Below are 19,147 nucleotides of genomic sequence, written 5' to 3'. Positions count from 1 at the left end.
TCATGTGATGTGGGGTTTTATTTGATGAAAGATGACTTAACATGGGCCTTGAAAAATTAATAGGGCACATAACATATTTAGAAGACTAATTCACACTAACATTATGCAAATAACGCAGCATGATTGCATCCTCAACAACAATCTGCTGAACCACAATGCTGACATTCTGGTGACATATAAACAGTATTATATATTACATTAAAATATAGCGTAACATTATGATACAGCATTTGTGACGTTCAGGTGAGAGGGAATGACAAGATTAGCATCCTGAAAGAAGGCAGCTGACAGTATCCGTGATCTTTAAGACTTTTTGTATTCGATTCTCTCGACTTTGACGTCGTCTCCAATGAGCTGATAGACATACGTTACCACTGTAGATGCTTGAATGTCCATCAAAACAAACGATGGTGTGATGTTGCTGTTAAGAGACAATTTCATCACAAATCATGTAATCAATTGCATATAACACGATGCAGAGATTATAAAAGTAAATGTTATACCTTTCCAGTGCGCTATAGGCCCCTGTGGCAGATCCGGGGTTAATATAAAATTTATTCTCATTCTCGAAAGCCTCAAATTTGTGTGTGTGACCAGAAATAAGGATATCTACATCCAGCTGCCTTTGAAGCAGCGCCAAGCTCGCCATGTCGCCCCACGGGATCACTTGGTGTCCATGGATAAGGCCGATTTTGAACTGCCCCACTGTCACCACCTTCTGTTCTGGATAATTCAAGTTCTATAATTTCGAAACAGGCAATGAGGATAGTTAAAAGAGTGCATAAACAAACAAACAATGAAAAACAGAAATAGGAACTCTAAGTCACCTCATCAAAGTCTCCTCTGACAATGTGCACATCTCCAGCCAGTGTTTTCAGGTAGTCGTAGCTCTCCTTTGTACAAAGGTTTCCTGTGCAGAGGATGTGCTGAATCTTGCCAGGCACTAGCAACTTCTTGAATTTGGCAGGTAGGGTGTTGCATCGGTGGGGAATGTGAAGGTCACCTAACACGAGGACCAGCTAATGGCAAAATAAAACTTGTTAGTGTTCCAACCTATGTTGCTGGACACATAGAGTGAAGGAATAGTGGCGTCGTAAGCAAAGCATTGCCGTCTGAATGAAATTTTAATTAAAACATTTGGGAGAGAATGTTTTGCCTTTGGAATCTATTTGGATGCATTGATGTGTCAAATTTTCTTCAGACAGCAATTAGGTCAAAGCTGAGCACAAGGAGCCGATTCTAAGACCGTTAGCTCAGCTGAACTTGCTGAACCTAAAACAGGCTGAGATTAAACTATGAGCATACAAGCCTAAAAAAAACTGTTCAGTAGAATCAAATCTTTGGTACTATAGAAAATTGAGATCTTACACAATGCAGCATTTTCAATAAAAACACAGCTAAACATTTGAAGACAACATGGCTATGTTTGGAAATAGCATACTAACATCTTATACTGTGGCTGCATCAGAAATCATACACTTCCCTACAATATAGTAGGCAAACGAACAGTATGTGAAAAGAGTGGTGTGTCCATAGCATTCATAAAACAGAAAGTGGAATGTACCTAGATGACTTACTATTTCTGGTGAGATTTTGAAGTGCACATTCGATGGACACTTCGATATCCCATGAGGCCATGGGAAAGGATTTGTGAATTGCAGTGAAGTGACAACTGACAGGTCACATGACTATGCCAAAATGGCAAATTCAGTATCTGGATTAAATTCATACTACACGCATTCAAACTACATAAAAATTTTTTTGATGCTAGCAAAATAATTCAAAGGAAGTACCTAGCTGCACAGAAACATGCAATTTCAGATGTAGCCTTACTGTTTCTGCAGTATGTAGCAATATGAGGTGCAGTATGCAATATTTTGTTATCTGACAGCCCCAAGTTTTGACATTTGGACACAAAACTGGATGCAACTAGGCTTTTTTATTTCTAATGCCAAATTTACACTGCAAAGGGGGCACAGAAGAGCTTCTGAAATGCCATAAAGGTGTCTTTATTGCATAAATGCATTTAGACAGCTATTACAACTGTATACTTTAACACTAGAGGCTGAGCAGGCACAAATTAGTCAGGAATTTATATGGCATTGTGCCTTTTACACTGAATTTTAAGCAGGCACAGAGCAACCTTAACTTGGCATTGTAAAGATACCTTAATATCATTGAATGGGAATCTGAATAAATGTGCACAAAATAAATGAGGTCATGTGACAAACAATACAACAATAGCACACTGCTGTTTGAAATGTATATTGTTGCATACTGTCTCACATACTTTAAATAAAGTAGTATGCAGTATTCAGCATATACAGCAGTGTACACAGTACATTAGTATCCCATTCCAAACATCAGCCAATATTCTTATGAGATCAGTATGTTTGACCAAGTCTCACTGATACTCGATTTAGCTTGAGTTTAAAATATACCTCACATTGTTCATAAAATATGCAAAACACACGCACACACACAAAAGTTTCTGTAACGCTTAGAAACAGGACTATATATTCTCAACATGGTGGAAGAGTATTCTTCAATGCTGAATCATTCTGCAAGCTGATAATTAGATTATTAACTACTTGATGACCACAGAAATGCAAAGAGAAAGCAAGACTGAGGGTGAAAGAGGAATCATGCTAGATCCAGCAGCCCAGAGGACACAGAAGCACTAGTCTAAAACTGAGAAAACCGTGAGCACAAGAGGTCTGGAGAGGCACTTACTCTGTGACCAGCCTGAATACGATGCAGAGGTCAGGATGGGGAACAGTGGGTGAGGAAGGGTGTGAGGGAAGGGATGTGGATGCATAATCACAACAAAAAACAACATACAAAAGATGAAAGACAGACAGAAAATGGAAACAAAGTGGATAAATAATATCAACTGGAAACTCAACATAAATTGGACTGAATGTTAGCTGATTGTTGATGAATGAATGAATGAATGGCACTTGCAGGCAGTTAGTGTGAAGCTTGGGGTAAGAGCTGCTGAGGCTTCCCATAAGAACACAGTATCACTTACAAAAGCACTTCCATGACAACGTTTCAATCTGCAAGCACTATTCTCTGTGAAACTGTTTTGGAACGATATTTATTGTAGTACAAATACATTTTAAAACGTTCCCGAGGTGTATAACTTACACCCTACAAAAAGACACTGTAAACTGAACACATTTGGTAATATTTTAACAATTTTCTTTTGGCTGCACTGGCAATGCTTAGACATTTATTTTATTTTGTGAACATATGCTTGTAAGACATAAGAATAACTGTAATATGCTAGCCATTGGCTAGCAAACTGTTACTGGACTAAGCATTCAGTATTAACACACCATACCACGTATCGCAACACATAAAAGCATAATTATTTAATATAACAAAGAATATAGTTCGCGTGTCATTGATTTAATCTATTTAAACAAGACTGCCTGGCTAATGTTACATCCTGACTCAAGCTGCGCTAGCTCGCTGCTGTCATGTGACCCTTCAGTCCTAAATGCCCAGCTTTTTGGGAAAGCAGCTTAAATATCTACTCGGACGTATGGTTTTAATAATAATTCAAGTATTTTCTGATAAGGAAACCGGTTCTGATAAATGAAAACATACCATTTTTGTGCAGCTGGGTGTTTGAAACTGAACTCAGGAAGCTGCTGTTGACTCGTAAGGCCAGAAATTCAATGTTGCCAGATCACGCTGGAAAAATAAGCAAGCTGATTAAAAGACAACCCAAATTCGCTTATAAAAAGAGCACCTGGCAACACGATACGACAGCGCCATCTGGCGCATATCTTGCCCAGCAGTGCCTTCATATAATGCTGCACCTATTCGAAGCACAAAACTCGCTGAGGCGGCTGCATACAAATATGTTGATTCCGGTTAAACACACCTGCAAAATGCTTCTATGATTAACCAGTCAGTTATATAAGTGATTGTAAACATTCTGGACAAAAAATCAGTGGCAGTATTCCCAAATTGGTTTTTATCTTAATACTAAGAGATCTACTAAATAGCAGTAAAAGTTATAGGTAAAAGGTATCTTAAACCTCACAAAGTTGTTCAGAGTAACTTTTACTAATGAATGGGGACAAATCAGTGAAGGGCACTATGTTTAGACATTGAAAAAATATTTATTAGCACGAAAGTTCAGAGTCCAAGGATGTGAACAGCTCCAAGTAGAACGTCATGTGTTGTCATCTCGAATTATGCAGCACGAGTTTCTGAAAGTTAACGTGCGTTGAAGCCATGTAACTATTTTAGAGTATGGCCCTTCATGACGTCGTGAAGGGCGGAATTCCTTATATGGGCACTTCTCCCGGAGCCCAAGCACACATCAACCAGAGCAACCCCAAAACTTCCTTCATTCACGTTACAAAATGGAATGGCTTCCCAAAAAACCCAGCGTAAAGGGAACAGTGATGCAGTTTGTTTTTCCGAAGCACCAAATGAGTTTTGTTTCACACGTGTTTGTTTGTTACCCTCATTTCCGTGACGGATGTTTATTTATAAGCAATGTCCAGTTTGATGGTGTATTTGCAGACATTTGATACTGAAAGATGGAGCAGTCCAGCAATAAACGATACCGGTCATGAGTTGGAAACGCAGGTGTTGAAACTGCATCAAATTTCTGAGTTTTGTTGGCAATCAGCGCTCAAGTGCTTGCGACACTTTAGCTCTGCCCACTGCACTAGGAGCTCTTCTGTTGTCGGATAGAATTGTAAAGCTGTGTCTGTCTTTTGTAAATATGATAAAACTAAAGACTCTTGGAACTGAGAAACAGCAGTGATTGGCTGCGAGGGGATGGGTCTCTGTCAGTCAGTTTAATTGTATAAAATTACAACATATAAAACCTGCTCTAATAACAATGTTGAAACTTACATATCGACCTGAAATGTATTATATATAACCAGTTCAGTTTATGACAGTTTTTACAAAAACATAATGATTTTGAGATATTAACTCGAATGAAATTATTTTAGATGAAAATGTTTGCTTTTGTGTTTTGTCGCTAGGTGTCAGTGCAACATAAGAAAAAATGATCAGGGGAACCCAACGCAGTAAACAGTTTAACCTCACTGAAAAAACAAGCGTTTGAGTAGTTTGATGTTGACTTATATCTTTATTTACTGTGAATATACCCATTTTGAAAACTTCTCATGTATCAACTAAAAACTATTCCTTTATTTATAATTTTCTTATTATGTTTTACTACATTACGATAGATGAGCTGTAAATTCGCTGAATTAACATTAATATATATATATATATATATATATATATATATATATATATATATATATATATATATATATATATATATATATATATATAAATTTTTAAGATTTGTTTTGCAAAAATGCATTTTGTCTGTATACATCACCACTGTCCTTGATATCATGCTTAGTTTAGTGTTTGCTCCTTTATTTATTCATAGGATATGTTATGCCACATACGTAGAACATAGAACAGGCTTTTATGAATAGCTTGCTTACAATGGAAAAGATTTGTGAGGCATTCATTTAACTGGAACACAACTCCCTGCCCTAAACCACTTGATACACTTCTCAGTTTACTGGGCATGAAATAAACTCACCTGAATGTCCTTAGAGATAAGGTGATGCTCCAGAACATGAAGGCTTTCGGAAAGAAGCCTGGTGAAGACTTAGGGACTCAAACACTTCTGTATATATTTTTGTAAAGAATATAATCTATAAAATTGTAGAAAGAATTTCATAAACAATATAAGAAGATTTGTAAACTAAATTGTTAACCTAGAAAGTGATAGATAGATAGATAGATAGATAGATAGATAGATAGATAGATAGATAGATAGATAGATAGATAGATAGATAGATAGATAGATAGATAGATAGTATTGTTTTGGATGTTGCCTTGATGTCTTAACAGAACTCAACCTTCAACTATGAGTGATTCCACCAAATTATTCACAAGTCTGGCTTCATCAAAACACCACACATAAGAAAATGAAACTCATAGGAAGCAAAACACACATCCTCTAAGGGTATAATTGTTTCCATTGCTTGCCAAGCCCTTAATTCCCTGAAGAGCTGAAAAAAGACTTTAATTTAGTCTCTCAAGCTCAAAACACTGACTCACTGACTCAGTCACAGTTTAGGCCTGTGGTGAGGAAACAAGGACCCCATGAGACCCCAAAACAGGTGGTTAAAGAACAGTGTGAACCAAGGTTGGCATAACAATAACAGATTATAAATTATTTTATAATCGTTTTCTAAATTTGAAATCTCTTCAAAAACATTTACGCAATCATTTATTATTCATAGTTATCATTTATATGCAAGTTTTTATTATTTTCTATTTTCTTGAAACACTTCGTTGTTTACCAAAATGAATCATGATACAAAAATAATAAATATTCATCAATCAAGTTGTAGGGTATTTTACTTATTTGACTTATTCACTCTTTGACCTCATAGTGTCACTGTTTGCTCAAGGAAAATAAAAAGATAAGCAGATAGGTTTGTATCCCTCCTTTATAATATATCTTAAATGTCTTGGTAAATATGTACAATATATAATATTTGTTAGCATGTTTAGCTCTTTAATTTCTCAAATGGATTCAAGCCACTCTCTGGATTTAATGTGTGTGTGTGTGTGTGTGGCCCCATATTTGAAGCTTAATGGCATACAAATACCAATTACATCACCCCCCCCCCTTTAATACTCTGAATTCTTTCAAACAGGTTGGTGTAGTTTTGGCATATTTAGTTTAGCAATATGGCTTCTCTTGATTTGAAGTTCTCAGATTTGGCTTGAGACCACCATCACTTTGGCATTGACTGACATGTGACCCTGTTACTGGAGTACCCAGATCATTCATGCACAAACTAATCATTTAGACCACATAAACGAAATCAGCTGAGTCATTTGGGTTTATAATGACACAATGATGAGCAAATGATGACAGAATGTTCATTTTTGGTTGAACTCCTCCTCTACACACACTGTATTTCAGTAAGGAACTGAAAACATTGAGTTAATCAACTGGTTATTCTAATCTACTGCCATATATTCTAAGTCATATTTTTAAATGTATATGTTAACAAAGCAAAATCTGTGTAGCCATTGTAGTACATGCCCAGGTAGTCACTGCTTTACAGGTCACATTGCTGCATGAATTGCTTTACACAGAGGGATTGATTAGTCATTATTTTTTAATGTGGCCTTATTGTCATGCTACAGCCATGCCTCCTCAGTAGACATATACCCTTTCAGAATGCCATGGACAGGAGTCTGGGATGCTGGGTGTTTGATTGACATTAGATCTGTTTGGGAATCCACGTTGCTGAAAGGCCATGTCGTTTAGGAATTCCAAATGTCAAGCGCCTCTCTGAAGTTTGAGCGGTGGGTGGGGACCAGAAAAGCAGTTTCTCATTGACAATTTATGTCACCACCGACATTTAGTTCAAATCTCTGACAGATACATTTTTTTTTTACACAGCTGTTTGTGGTGAAGAAATTATTCTGACTAATGGTTGTTGTGAACGATTTACAATATGGATTAAACTGTAAATATATATTTAAAACTTGTGGTTACAATTACTCCGATTACTCAGATTTTTCACTAGCGTCAGAGCTAAGCACTCACAAGTAGTTTGCCGATTGCCTAAGTGAACGACATAAAATTGCTAGTCAGACCCAGCAATTTCTGAAACACTGTAGTTGCAAGAGAAAAAGTGATAATGTGATCAGAATGTTCCTAGGTGTACTTTCTGAAACACTGCATGAGAAACAGTGATTTTTCCTAATATGATCAGAATGTTCCTAGATTTTACACCTCAAACTATTGTTGTGTGTGTTATTGCAGTCAATGTTCCTTCATAACATTCCTTTGATTCAAAATAGGGACAACACGGTACAGTATATAATTCAAATTAAACAAAAAGTGTTATTAGACAAATTATGTTCCATAAGCCTTTATGGACTTATATACTTGCATGATGTAATATATATGGATTAGTTATTTGAAGCCAAAAGGAGATAAATTAGAAGTATTATCCAGCTGTTAATGACATCACCTAATTGCTAGCTGTATTCATGTGACAGAGATGTTACATTGCTACACACACACACACACAAAAACACTATTTCAAACTTTTTGACAATAGACTCTCATTTAAATATGCCTCCATCCAGTCAACAGCCATTAGACAGAACCAATTTTTAATAATTTGAAAGCAAAAGTGTGTCACGTCTTCTGTTCCATCAATACTTTAACAAACTGATCTTGCCCAACTAAAAGTGAGCCAAGATCCAGAAGTAATATGATTCCCAAAGATTGAGTGTTCTCCAAAAAACAAACACAAATAATAACTAAGCTGATATTAGACAACCTCTCTTTATTTTAAGCAAAAGGATGGAGTGTTTCAAATACTGAAAAATAACAAACAGTTGATACAACGGTAACATCACCCAAGCAAACAATGTTCATTTTCCATTTCTGGATTAAGGGCATATTTTGTATCTGTTTCCTTTCATTATACTGACTCTTGTCTAGTTTTCTTTACGTGGATGAGTAATGCAATCAACAGGAACAACAGTTGTCATGGGAACCTCACTCGAACTCAAGAAAGATCATATTCACAGATATTTCATGTGTTTTGATGCACAGGCTATAATAGAATGATTTAAAAATGACTGATGAATTAGTGTCAGTAAACTCAATAATATTTATTAAATAATGTGAACTTTCTAAAGCCCCATTTTAGGAAGTGTGGTGAAATGTATATGTGTGAAATGTGGAAAAATGACTTGCATTTCAAGTTTTGCTTTGACACATATGAAAAAACCTCAAGAATTTTGTACATTTTTGGATGGAGTCTATTGCTGTTCCGAACCCAGAAATCCAAAGACGACAAGAAAATTGGTTTAATGGTTTCAAAAGCCTCGATTAGCTTGCCTCAAATCTCATTCCAAATTCCCAAATTCATTTCCACAAACATTCATTTTACCGTCTGCATTCATTTTCTACAAACCTACGAACCGACTCTGTGTGTGTGTTCGCTGATTTAAGATTCATGGGTTATCTCCGTCCAACTCATGCCAATAAACACATCTCTTATTTTCATTCTCTATTTTCCCCTTCACTGAGCTAAACAGGCAATGCAATCTTTCCTTTCCATTTGGAGGATTTACATGAGAGGGAGTTGTGATCAATGCATAAAAGACGTGATATACCTAAGAATGTATTGGCTTAACTTTTATTAGGTTGCAACATCTACAGTTTACACCAATGAGGTTGACATTGACATCAAAAACTTGTATTAAATTCTTAAATTACGTTTTAAACATAATTTTGTTTAGGTAAATATAATTTAGTGATACGCCATTTACCCTCCTCTGCAGGTTAAAATGATTTAATTCAGTGTATATTAAGAAATGACATATTTCTCTTCTTTCTCCAATAAGTGAAATTTGAGTTTAACCCATTTGAAAGTGCTTTGAAAGAGTTTTATGCCCTGCAATACCAGTAAGTCTGAGCTGTATAAAGTTTGTTTATACACTCTTAAAAATAAAGGTGTTTCAGAAGGTTCTTCAGTCAATGCCATAGAAGAACCATTTTTGGTTCCACGAAGAACCATTTAGTCAAAAGTTCTTTAAAGAACCATCCCTTTCTTACATTTTTATAATCTGAAGAACGTTATTTCGCCAGAAAGAACCTTTTATAAAACAGAAAGGTTCTTCAGATGGTTATTTATGGAACCATTTAGACCAAAAAAGTTCTTCTATGGCATTGAAGAACCTTAATTTTTAAAAGTGTTCTGTAGTGAGATGTATAAATCATGTCTGCAGTTTTAAGCTAAATAACAGCTCTTTTGTTTTACTCATTGTTTATTGCCATGAATCCAAGCAGTGGTTTGTGACAATTCACTTTAACCTCCCCAATCAGTTCTTACTGCAGAAAACAGAACAGAGGTTTGGCATACGCCTATTTGTGGACAGACGCTTCTTGGTTTGTTCCAAAATGTGACCGCAAACATTGCACAGATAACTTTGTGTACATTTATACTTGCATTAATCTGCAAAGGTATTTAACAGCAAAGGAACCTTGATTCTCCTTTAGAAACCCTGTTAATATATACTGAGCAAATCCATGAATGGACATTAAAGGCATTACTTGCCGTTAAATGACCAGATCATTTCAAAATACATTTTGTGCTTGATGTTTCTCATATATATAAATACTACAAATATACAGGATCCATTAGAATCCTAATGCCTTACCAAAAATGCAGTTTATTTTTGACGCGCATAATATAAATGAAAACAATATATATTATATGCATAGTTTGTGTAAACTCAGTCATTTTCCCAGAACAGAAATATGCACATAATATATCAAAACATGTAATTGCAAAAAAAAAGAAGAAGAAAAAAAAAGTACATAAAAAACGGTCCCCAAAACACAAAAGGCAACATAATGTAAGTAGAACTGGGTTTCTCACTGCACAATTACAGCACTCATTAATATTCACTTATAATGATGTTGTAATATTAGTGAAACAGGTACTTTTATGACTTTGACGCAGTATTCATAAGGGTGAAGGTTTTCATAAATCATATCCCTGATTCATAATTATTCATTATGCAGATAGAGGCATTAGAGATAAATGAGCGAGTGACAACAACTCTCTTGTTAGCAGATTGGATGAATTAATTTGGCTATGAATGGGCATTTTTGGAATAAACTGAAAAGGATACCTGGTCAGGAGGTCCTGGTCAGGATAATTAGAGTGATATGCAAATTGACTGAATTGTATGGACATCAACTAATTGCACACACACAGTACAAAAAAAAAATACAACAGATTACTTTGTGTCTAATCATGATGTCAAGGGAACAGCTGACTGATGACTGTCAAAAGTTAAGATTTAATGTGGGTACAAGATAAGCTATATTGCTACTATATTGCCATGAGAGCTAAATTTAATTTTAGAAGCTGAACGGAACTGTGGAAAATCAACTCCTAATGGTCGAGGTCTTATGCTGTCTCCTTCTCAGAAACAGCAGAGAGTTTGAGTCTTTCCTTCTCTTCTCTTTCCTCTGCTTTATCTCTTGCTTCTCCTTCCACATGGTATCCCACCATCAGCTGATACACCATCACACCCAACATGGCACCAATGAATGGGGCAAAGATGGGCACAAAGGACCAGTAAGAGTTTGCTCTGTGGTCAATGGAACAAAAATTGATGTTAGAGATGATATCAACAGTAAAATGGCTGGGGAAAAAATACAGTAAATATACAGTAAATCAAATGTGACTTACGAGAACACCTCTGAGCCCCATCCAGCAAGTGCGGTGAAGATCCGAGGTCCCAAGTCTCTGGCTGGGTTTACAGCATAACCGGAGTTAAAACCCATGGACTGACCAATCACCAAAACTACAAAGCCCACAGTGAAGGCCTCCAGTCCTTGTGGGATGGGATTATTGTAAGGGTCGACAATGGCGAGGATACAAACTATGAGAGCTGCCGTGCCAATCATCTGTGAAAAATATTGGTTAGTTCACACAATGAAAATTGTATCATTTACTCACCCTCATATTGTTATGAAACATTCATTTATCTGTGCAACACCGAAGATGATATTCTGAAGATGTTTTTGTCCATAACAGTTAAAGTCAACAAGGTCCAAAAAAACACTGTTATATGGTCAAAAATCACTGAGACATTCTTTAAAATATCTTTGGTGAATGCTTCTTTTTCTTGTCTTACCTGATCAAAGAAGCCATTGAGCAAAGTAAGGTGTTTGGAAGGGTATGTAGCAAAGATTCCAGCTGTTGCATTGTCCCCTACAACGACTAGAGAACCTTGTCCATAGTCCCAAATTGCATCTGGGAAACATTAAGCGAACATAAAGTGGGAAAAATCTCATTTAGATCATCAAAAGCATTCAGTACACAACCACAATCCTCATAAACGGAGCAGTTTCATTTTTGGCTGCAACAGACTGACCCAGGATGTGGACTGAGAAAAATGTGGATTACTGACAACAAAAACGAAATCCTAAAACTCACCAATATACATGCCAAATATTATTCCTGAGCCAAGAAAAGCCCCTAGAGTCTGGGCCAGGAAGTACACGGGAAATTTCCTCCAGGGCTCTCTTCCCAACAAGCAAAGGGAAAAGGTCACAGTAGGGTTAATGTGACCTCCTGTAAAACACAAACGTGCATTTCTCAATACGTCTGAAATGAGATCTTCACAAAACACAATAAAAATGGAAGAATATACCATAAACAAGCAGTTAACATTTTTTATGGCTGGTTTGGCACGTGCTGATTAAACCTAAACCAGGATTAAACTTCAAAAAGTTCAACTTAAACTTTTTCATAACCTTTTAGCCATGGATTAGACTTAATCTATGTCTGGGGAATTTTGTTTTTCAACTGTCTGTCACTTCCTTCTCATCCAAAACTTCACTTATAGCCCAAACACATATTTATGTGCAGGATTCCTCGGTTTTAGATGTTAATGTCAAAACTGCTATTTGATATTGTCTTGGTTTTTCATCAAAAATGGAACCGAAGCCTCCAGGCAGGACATCCAATGAGTGTACTTTAACCACGAGGCAACCCTTGATTCCAGCCAGTAATTTCTGAAAATAAAATGTTCTAAAAGTAGGAAAGAATGTAGTGTCATTTTACCAGTTTAAATCCATCTGGTGAATGTTTGGGCAAAAGCCTCCACATTTTCATATCTGGTTCTGATCTTTATGTGACTCACTGAAGTGAAATGCCACATCTGAAATTAGAAATTTCCTGTGTTCTCCAAAGAAAAAGAAAGAGACAGTTTAAAAAAGCTTATGATCAACGTCACCTGAGATTTGCCCACAAACTAGGATTCCCAATGTCGCAGCGAACCCAAAAGCGAAATTCACCGTCAGAAACATTCCATGAGAGCCTCCACTTAGTATCAGCTGGGCGACGGCACCACATCCAAACATCTAAGAAATGGAGAAATTAAGGATAGAAATCCAACTCTGAGACTAGCTCTAGATTAAATATTTGCCATTTTCAGCTAATACATTTTGATGAATGATTGCAGGTTTTAGTTTGATGCATTATGATTCTCAGAGCTAGACATCCTTAGCTTCATGTACCTGTTTTTTTGTTTAAGGACTGCATTTGAAGAATGTGAAACATTATGGGCACCATGTGGATTTGATAGATGGTGTGTGTATGACCGTGTATGTGTGTACTTGCTCCCTCTCCCATTGTGCGATGCCCTCTAGCATGTCTGTGTTTGCTAGCCGTTATTGAGCTGCATGATCAGCCTCTGGATGGGGGGTTCGCAGACCGCACAATATCATCAGAAAACACCAGATGGGCATTTGGGGGAGCTCTATTTTTCTCCAGATATTGCTGATCTGGAGTCTTAGTTTCTATTGAAAACAGATGATGAGATATGGTTTAACCTGTGATCCCCCTACGGTGTGTAAAATTTATTCCGGATATGGCTGTCTTGGATTCTGGATTATAGCCCCTGTTGTGGTCAGTGCCTGTTGATTGTGCTTACCTTCTAATTGCATGGTATAAGCTACTTTAGGCTTTTTTAAAATGTCAGAATACAATGTACACCAATATAGATGTGTTCACCAGGAGATGACATTGAATACTTCATTAATTTCAAGGCAACTCTAGTTATGTTTGGGTTGTTCTGCTGAAGTGAAAATTAGTCTCAGAAGCAAGAACTCTTCTTTTGAGGTTTAGCAGAGGAGCAACAAATTAACAGCGATGATCGGAGGTGTCTGATACTAACAAAACAGTATTATCTTCTATCACTAGTTATTGTTCGTGTTCAGTGGTTCAATTAGACAGGAGAAGAATCAAAAAAAAGGAAACTAAAAAGGAAAGCCTCTGTTATTGTGGGAGACTCTTCTCATCCTCTGGATAGTTCTTTTCAACTACTTCCATCCGGCAGTATAAAGTGCCTTTGGCGAAAAAGGCCAAGAATAAGAAGATGTTTATTCCAACTGCCATTGGTATTTTTAATAAGATCTTACAATTTTTATGTATTGTTTTAGTTGTGTTTTTGTGATGCAATGTAGTTTGTTGTTGTGAGGACTATTTGTGCTGTTTGTGCATTGTGCCTTTTGTCTGAAGACATTGTTCTACCCCACTGGGGATATACAATAAAGTGTCTGAAATTGAAACTGAAAATTGAATTGTCTTTATTTCACTGACGAATACACCTAAAATATGAACTGGCACACTCTACTGTCTCTGAAATAGCTAAAGCAGCTAATTGGCTATCAGCACAACTCATCTCCAATTATATCATCTAACAGTCTGTTCTGCATTAAAGTAATTTTGCGACAAATTTAGTTACAAAATTAAAACTTATTTTAGCTTTAAACATTCATACAATTGCATGCTTTAATAATCATTATTGGCAAAAGCTGAGAGAAAAAAAACCCTACACGTTCTTATTAAAAGAAGCAAAATGATGAAAGTATAAATGTAGTGTAAGTATGATGTATAAAAAAATAAATTTTCATCAGAGTGGTTGAAAAGAACATAAAAACCCATTTGCAAAATGAGGAAAAAAGCTTCCCTCAGGTGTAGCTGAATGGAAATATCAACCTTTTCAGCAGATGAAAGCATCTAGATTATGTTTGATATCTTGTATGCATGCATCTTATATTACATAAATATAACATAAATATTACCAAACCACAACAGTTGCAAGTCAGATTTAGCCACATTTCTGGATGTTAATACTTTTAAACACTACTCCTCTGAATTGTTCAAAAACATTCCCCTCAAAATGAATCAACTGATTTATAATAAGAACATTAAATCTGAAAGCATGGTATTTTCATCATAGCTGAAATCAGATTTTCTCATCACGAACTCATCGATGACAAAAACAACAGAATTTTCTCACCACTAGAATGAGAGTGCCCAGGCATTCTGCCAGTGCCTGTCGTATCAGGACGTTCCGGACCTGAAAGATACGAGCCATCTTTTCCAGGATCACCTTCTGTCTTCCTATAATGTCTTAGGATAGTTTAAAGATGATGATTAAGATTAAGACTTTCGCTACTGGGAAAGTGTCATGTACAACTTTTCCTGCTGAGTTCGGACCCTATATGTGCTTCTGAATGTTCCGCCCTCAAGTCAATAAAAAAAACAGAAACAGCATTCCTACAACTTTTTCCCTCCCTCCATCCTTGCCTCTTTCCATTGTACTTACACACAGATTTTCTTGTTCTTTTTTCATGCCCGACTTCTTCGTTATGAATGTTTGTGTGAGGAATGAAATAGAAGGGGTTCTTCCGCTTTAAATATATAAGTGTTTCTTAAATCCCATTCTGAAAAGCCCTTAAAAAAATCTGTATTGCTTGCGCTAGTACTTTTTCCTTGCTGTGTGGATTGTAGCCACACAGGCAGTGAACATGGAGCCTAAGACGAGAGTGGTTAGGGTTAGTTTTTTTTTAAATGAATATTTTAGGTTTGTGAAAACGTATGGGTATTTATCCAGCAGTGAAGTTTGGCAAGTGTTTGAAACAGGACAGATGTTTTTTATTCTGGAATATTTGCACCACGTGATGGCCACAAGCCTGCAATGTCTGAAATTCTATTTTTGTAATAAAGTTAAATAATATACTTTTTTCTCTCCTAGAAACAATGACTTGTGGCACCAGTCTCATACACTCCAGCATTATGACATTGTGGAAGCACAAGCTTCTTTCCCTATGGTATTTTAACTCACTATTTCTTGTGCTATATGTTACTTAATCTGAGTTATATCTTTCCAAAAATAGAGTGAATTGAGTGGCTTGCAACAAGCCCCAAAGCTCAAATCTCATACTGCGGTATTCTAGGAAGGCCAATATGTCTCATTACAGAAAATACTAAAATACATCTTTATTGATCTATGCAAGGTGTCAAGGTCTGGCTAGTAACTCCTGCTGGTAGACCTCATAATTATGCCACTCTGTGGGCAAACAGCCCCTTTCTCCATTGACAGCCTTTCAAAAATAGCTTTTACAAGCAACTTATAAAATCCAAACATTTCTTTAAAGAATTGTAGATGTTTACCTGTGCCCGGTGATGCCAAAAGCAACCACAAAGTCGACATGGAGAGGATACTGAAGAGCCGTTGCTGTTCTTGTGTTTCACCTTCATCTGATTTTGTCACACCTCAGTCTAGGGAAATAATAAATATATAATATGAAATAACAATAATAATATTAATAATTATTATTATATATATATGTGTGTATATATAGAGAGAGTGAGAGAGAAAAAAAGTTCTTCTTGTAATGATATTACAGTAATGGGAATTAATTATCTTATTTCTTTTTTTTTTTTACATTATTTGTTATATGTGCATATACATACATGGCAATTAAAAAGTTGGACAAAATAAATAATACTGTTATAAGTCAAGGATGCATTAAATATTTGTTATAATGCTGTTCTTTTGGACTTTTTGTTCATCAAATAATCTTGAAAATAATGTATCAGGAATTCCACAAAACTCTTAAGCACTACAACTGTTTTCACTTCTGATAATATAATATACTCTTATGATGACGTCCAGCCGTTCTTGTTTACTAACTGTTTGATTTTACTGACTGATGGCTGTACATTATCACTCACACATTAATATTTAATATGTTTTCCAATTTCTTTTTTTTTGGTAAAAACCTTTTGGTTATTATTTTATATAATGTAATGGCTCTCCGAATTGTGTATGTAATATCATGCATTTAGTCATAACAAATGAGTTGTGTGTTGGTTTTATATTTCATATTTAATGTAATGGTTTTTATTAATAAGGGTGTCCAGTGATGGCCTGTATTATAGCTTTATACTGTATATATAAAAAAGTGTGTTGTGTCTTGGGAAATTGCAATGTTTTGCACGTTACGATACCTTTTATTCCAAATTGCTGCTACAAAAGCATTCTTTAAGGGGACTGTGTATGAGTTATTAAGACTGGTGGAGTACGATTTAAGGTTTAGCAGAAAAATACTGAAGATATGCTTTGGATTTATGCAAAATATCCCCCAGTGTCCATGGTCAAGGATTTACTTGAACTCCCAATGTTGTCCAGTAAAAGAACTGCTTGTTAATATATCTTCTTTCTGCTGGTATCTTTTTTACAAAATAATGATTTTCTCATCATTGTATGAAATTAATGGTGGGTTCATTTAATTGCCTGCCCAACTCCAGTCCTTAAAGTATGAACTGTTCTTTGTGTCAGCTAAGAGAGCATTTTGGATCTTTTTTCACATTTCAGGAGCATTTACTAATGAGCTGATGAGTTGAATCAGTGTGTTTATAAATTTGGTGGCTCCAAGAACAGGGTTGGGGCTCACAGTCTTATAGAAAGAGTTCACCCAAAAATCATTTACTCACCCTCATTCATGATTCCTTTAAGATGTAAATATGTTATGGATCAAAACGCAAGCTAAAACTTCTAGGTATATATTGCGTTAAAGTACTGAAGTGCGGCAAATTAGTTCTGAGATCTGTTATAGTTCAAAGATTACAGTGATTATACCTCATCTCCCCACCTCGGGCTGCTCCCGGGACATGCTCGCGAATTAATTCAGCCCATGAAACCATCCATACTGAGGCCTTTGATGAGAACTAGGTTTTGAAAAAACAACCCGACTGACTGAGTGCCAATAACATTTTGACAGAGCTTTTTTAACTGTAGAGGATTAAAAGCAATATGAAGTCTATTTGAGGTAACATTTATTTGAGATTGTAATGTTGAGTGTCTTAGAAAATAACTGGGAAAAGTCAGGACTTGTGGTGGGATACATTGAGAATGTTTGTTAACACCTGCATGACTCTGTCTCTGTATCTGTAATTTCTTCAACATTTTCTTCACTCTGTTATAGACAGTTACAGTGTATAAAGTAAACAGTGTTTAAACGGTAAGCCATGGCATGTTGTGTAAGCCTCTTTTGCTGTCTTATAGTTCCTGTAGCTCAATTGGTGGAGCACTGTGCAATCAAGTGTAAGGTTGGGGGTTCGATTCCCTGGGAACACATGATATGTAAAAATTGATAGCCTGAATGCACTGTAAGTCGCTTTGGATAAAAGCGTCTGCTAAATGCATAAATTTATAGACACAGGCTTACAGACACAAGGACTCTCAAGTGTTTTTGTTTGTTTTGATTAAATATTAAAAATAAAAAGCGTACATTTTCAATGAATAGATGTGTGGATAGAATAGCTGTTGCATTCTATATCTCGTTCAGCTTTTGATGACAGTGACTCTATTAATTAAGTTTTTCCTTTGTAAAAAAACCCAAAAACAAACATATTATGATACTACCTATCCTTGCAGTCAGATTCATGTTGGCTTTGAATATATTGAAACCCTTCCCATTATCTATTCCGGGGATGATGTTAAACACAAGTGTTTCAAACCTTCCAAAACATAAAAAACCCTACTAACAGTGGTTTTGGCCTAAGGGTTTCTTCTGCACTTATGTTTTTATAAACTTAAAAAAATTAATAAAAAATAAGCAGCGCTGCCTGAATTTTCTAAAGGGACTTAGTGTTAGGAAACTGACTGGGTGAAATGTACAGAAATCATTTTTATTTATAGTTCCTCTCCATGACAACAAATGCTCTGTAGGGCAGACTGAACATTGTTGTGCACAGGGTGAGTTGTAAGACCATCATTTTTGCTAATTAAACGTGAGCTACAGGGTCACTATCATACATAACCATACATAACCCTTCCTGAACAGTAGTCTCTTTTAATGATAAAATTGATAAAACAACAATATTATATGTAAGTATTTATTTATTATAAGATATTATTATTCTATTGTATGTCTCTCTCTCTCTCTCTCTCCGTGTGTGTGTGTGTGTGTATATATATATGTTATGTTGTAACCATGAAAATGTAATAGTATTATTATTGCGATTATCATACTGATTATTAATAAATATATAATAATTATTAATTATTGTTATTTATTATTTTATTATGCATTTCATTTTATTTTAGTAAATTTGGTATTAGCTATAAATTAATGCACAGCATTTTAAACAACCATGTTTTCTGTTTCCCATTAGGGTAAGCCTTTAAAAAAAAAACACACACAAAACAGTTTTTGTGTTCA

At 35.7% G+C, this 19,147-nt stretch overlaps 2 protein-coding genes across 2 annotated transcripts; both read right to left on the bottom strand.

Moving 5' to 3' along the window:
* LOC127941771 (vacuolar protein sorting-associated protein 29) lies at positions 1-3,732 on the bottom strand. Its single transcript, XM_052537162.1, has 4 exons — positions 3,616-3,732; positions 828-1,019; positions 504-739; positions 1-421 (listed from the first exon to the last, which is right to left on the bottom strand). Exons 1-4 carry the CDS (start codon positions 3,616-3,618, stop codon positions 304-306), a joined length of 549 nt encoding a protein of 182 aa, XP_052393122.1. The 5' UTR covers positions 3,619-3,732; the 3' UTR covers positions 1-303.
* Positions 3,733-10,261: 6,529 nt separating this feature from the next.
* LOC127941483 (aquaporin-3-like) lies at positions 10,262-15,140 on the bottom strand. The gene is made up of 6 exons (XM_052536556.1): positions 14,935-15,140; positions 12,865-12,991; positions 12,063-12,200; positions 11,761-11,879; positions 11,313-11,530; positions 10,262-11,211 (listed from the first exon to the last, which is right to left on the bottom strand). Exons 1-6 carry the CDS (start codon positions 15,010-15,012, stop codon positions 11,028-11,030), a joined length of 864 nt encoding a protein of 287 aa, XP_052392516.1. The 5' UTR covers positions 15,013-15,140; the 3' UTR covers positions 10,262-11,027.
* Positions 15,141-19,147: the final 4,007 nt, after the last annotated feature.

Source organism: Carassius gibelio, chromosome A21, assembly GCF_023724105.1.
Source record: "Carassius gibelio isolate Cgi1373 ecotype wild population from Czech Republic chromosome A21, carGib1.2-hapl.c, whole genome shotgun sequence".
Classification (NCBI taxonomy): Eukaryota; Metazoa; Chordata; class Actinopteri; order Cypriniformes; family Cyprinidae; genus Carassius; species Carassius gibelio.
This window is presented reverse-complemented; position numbering and strand designations above follow the sequence as displayed.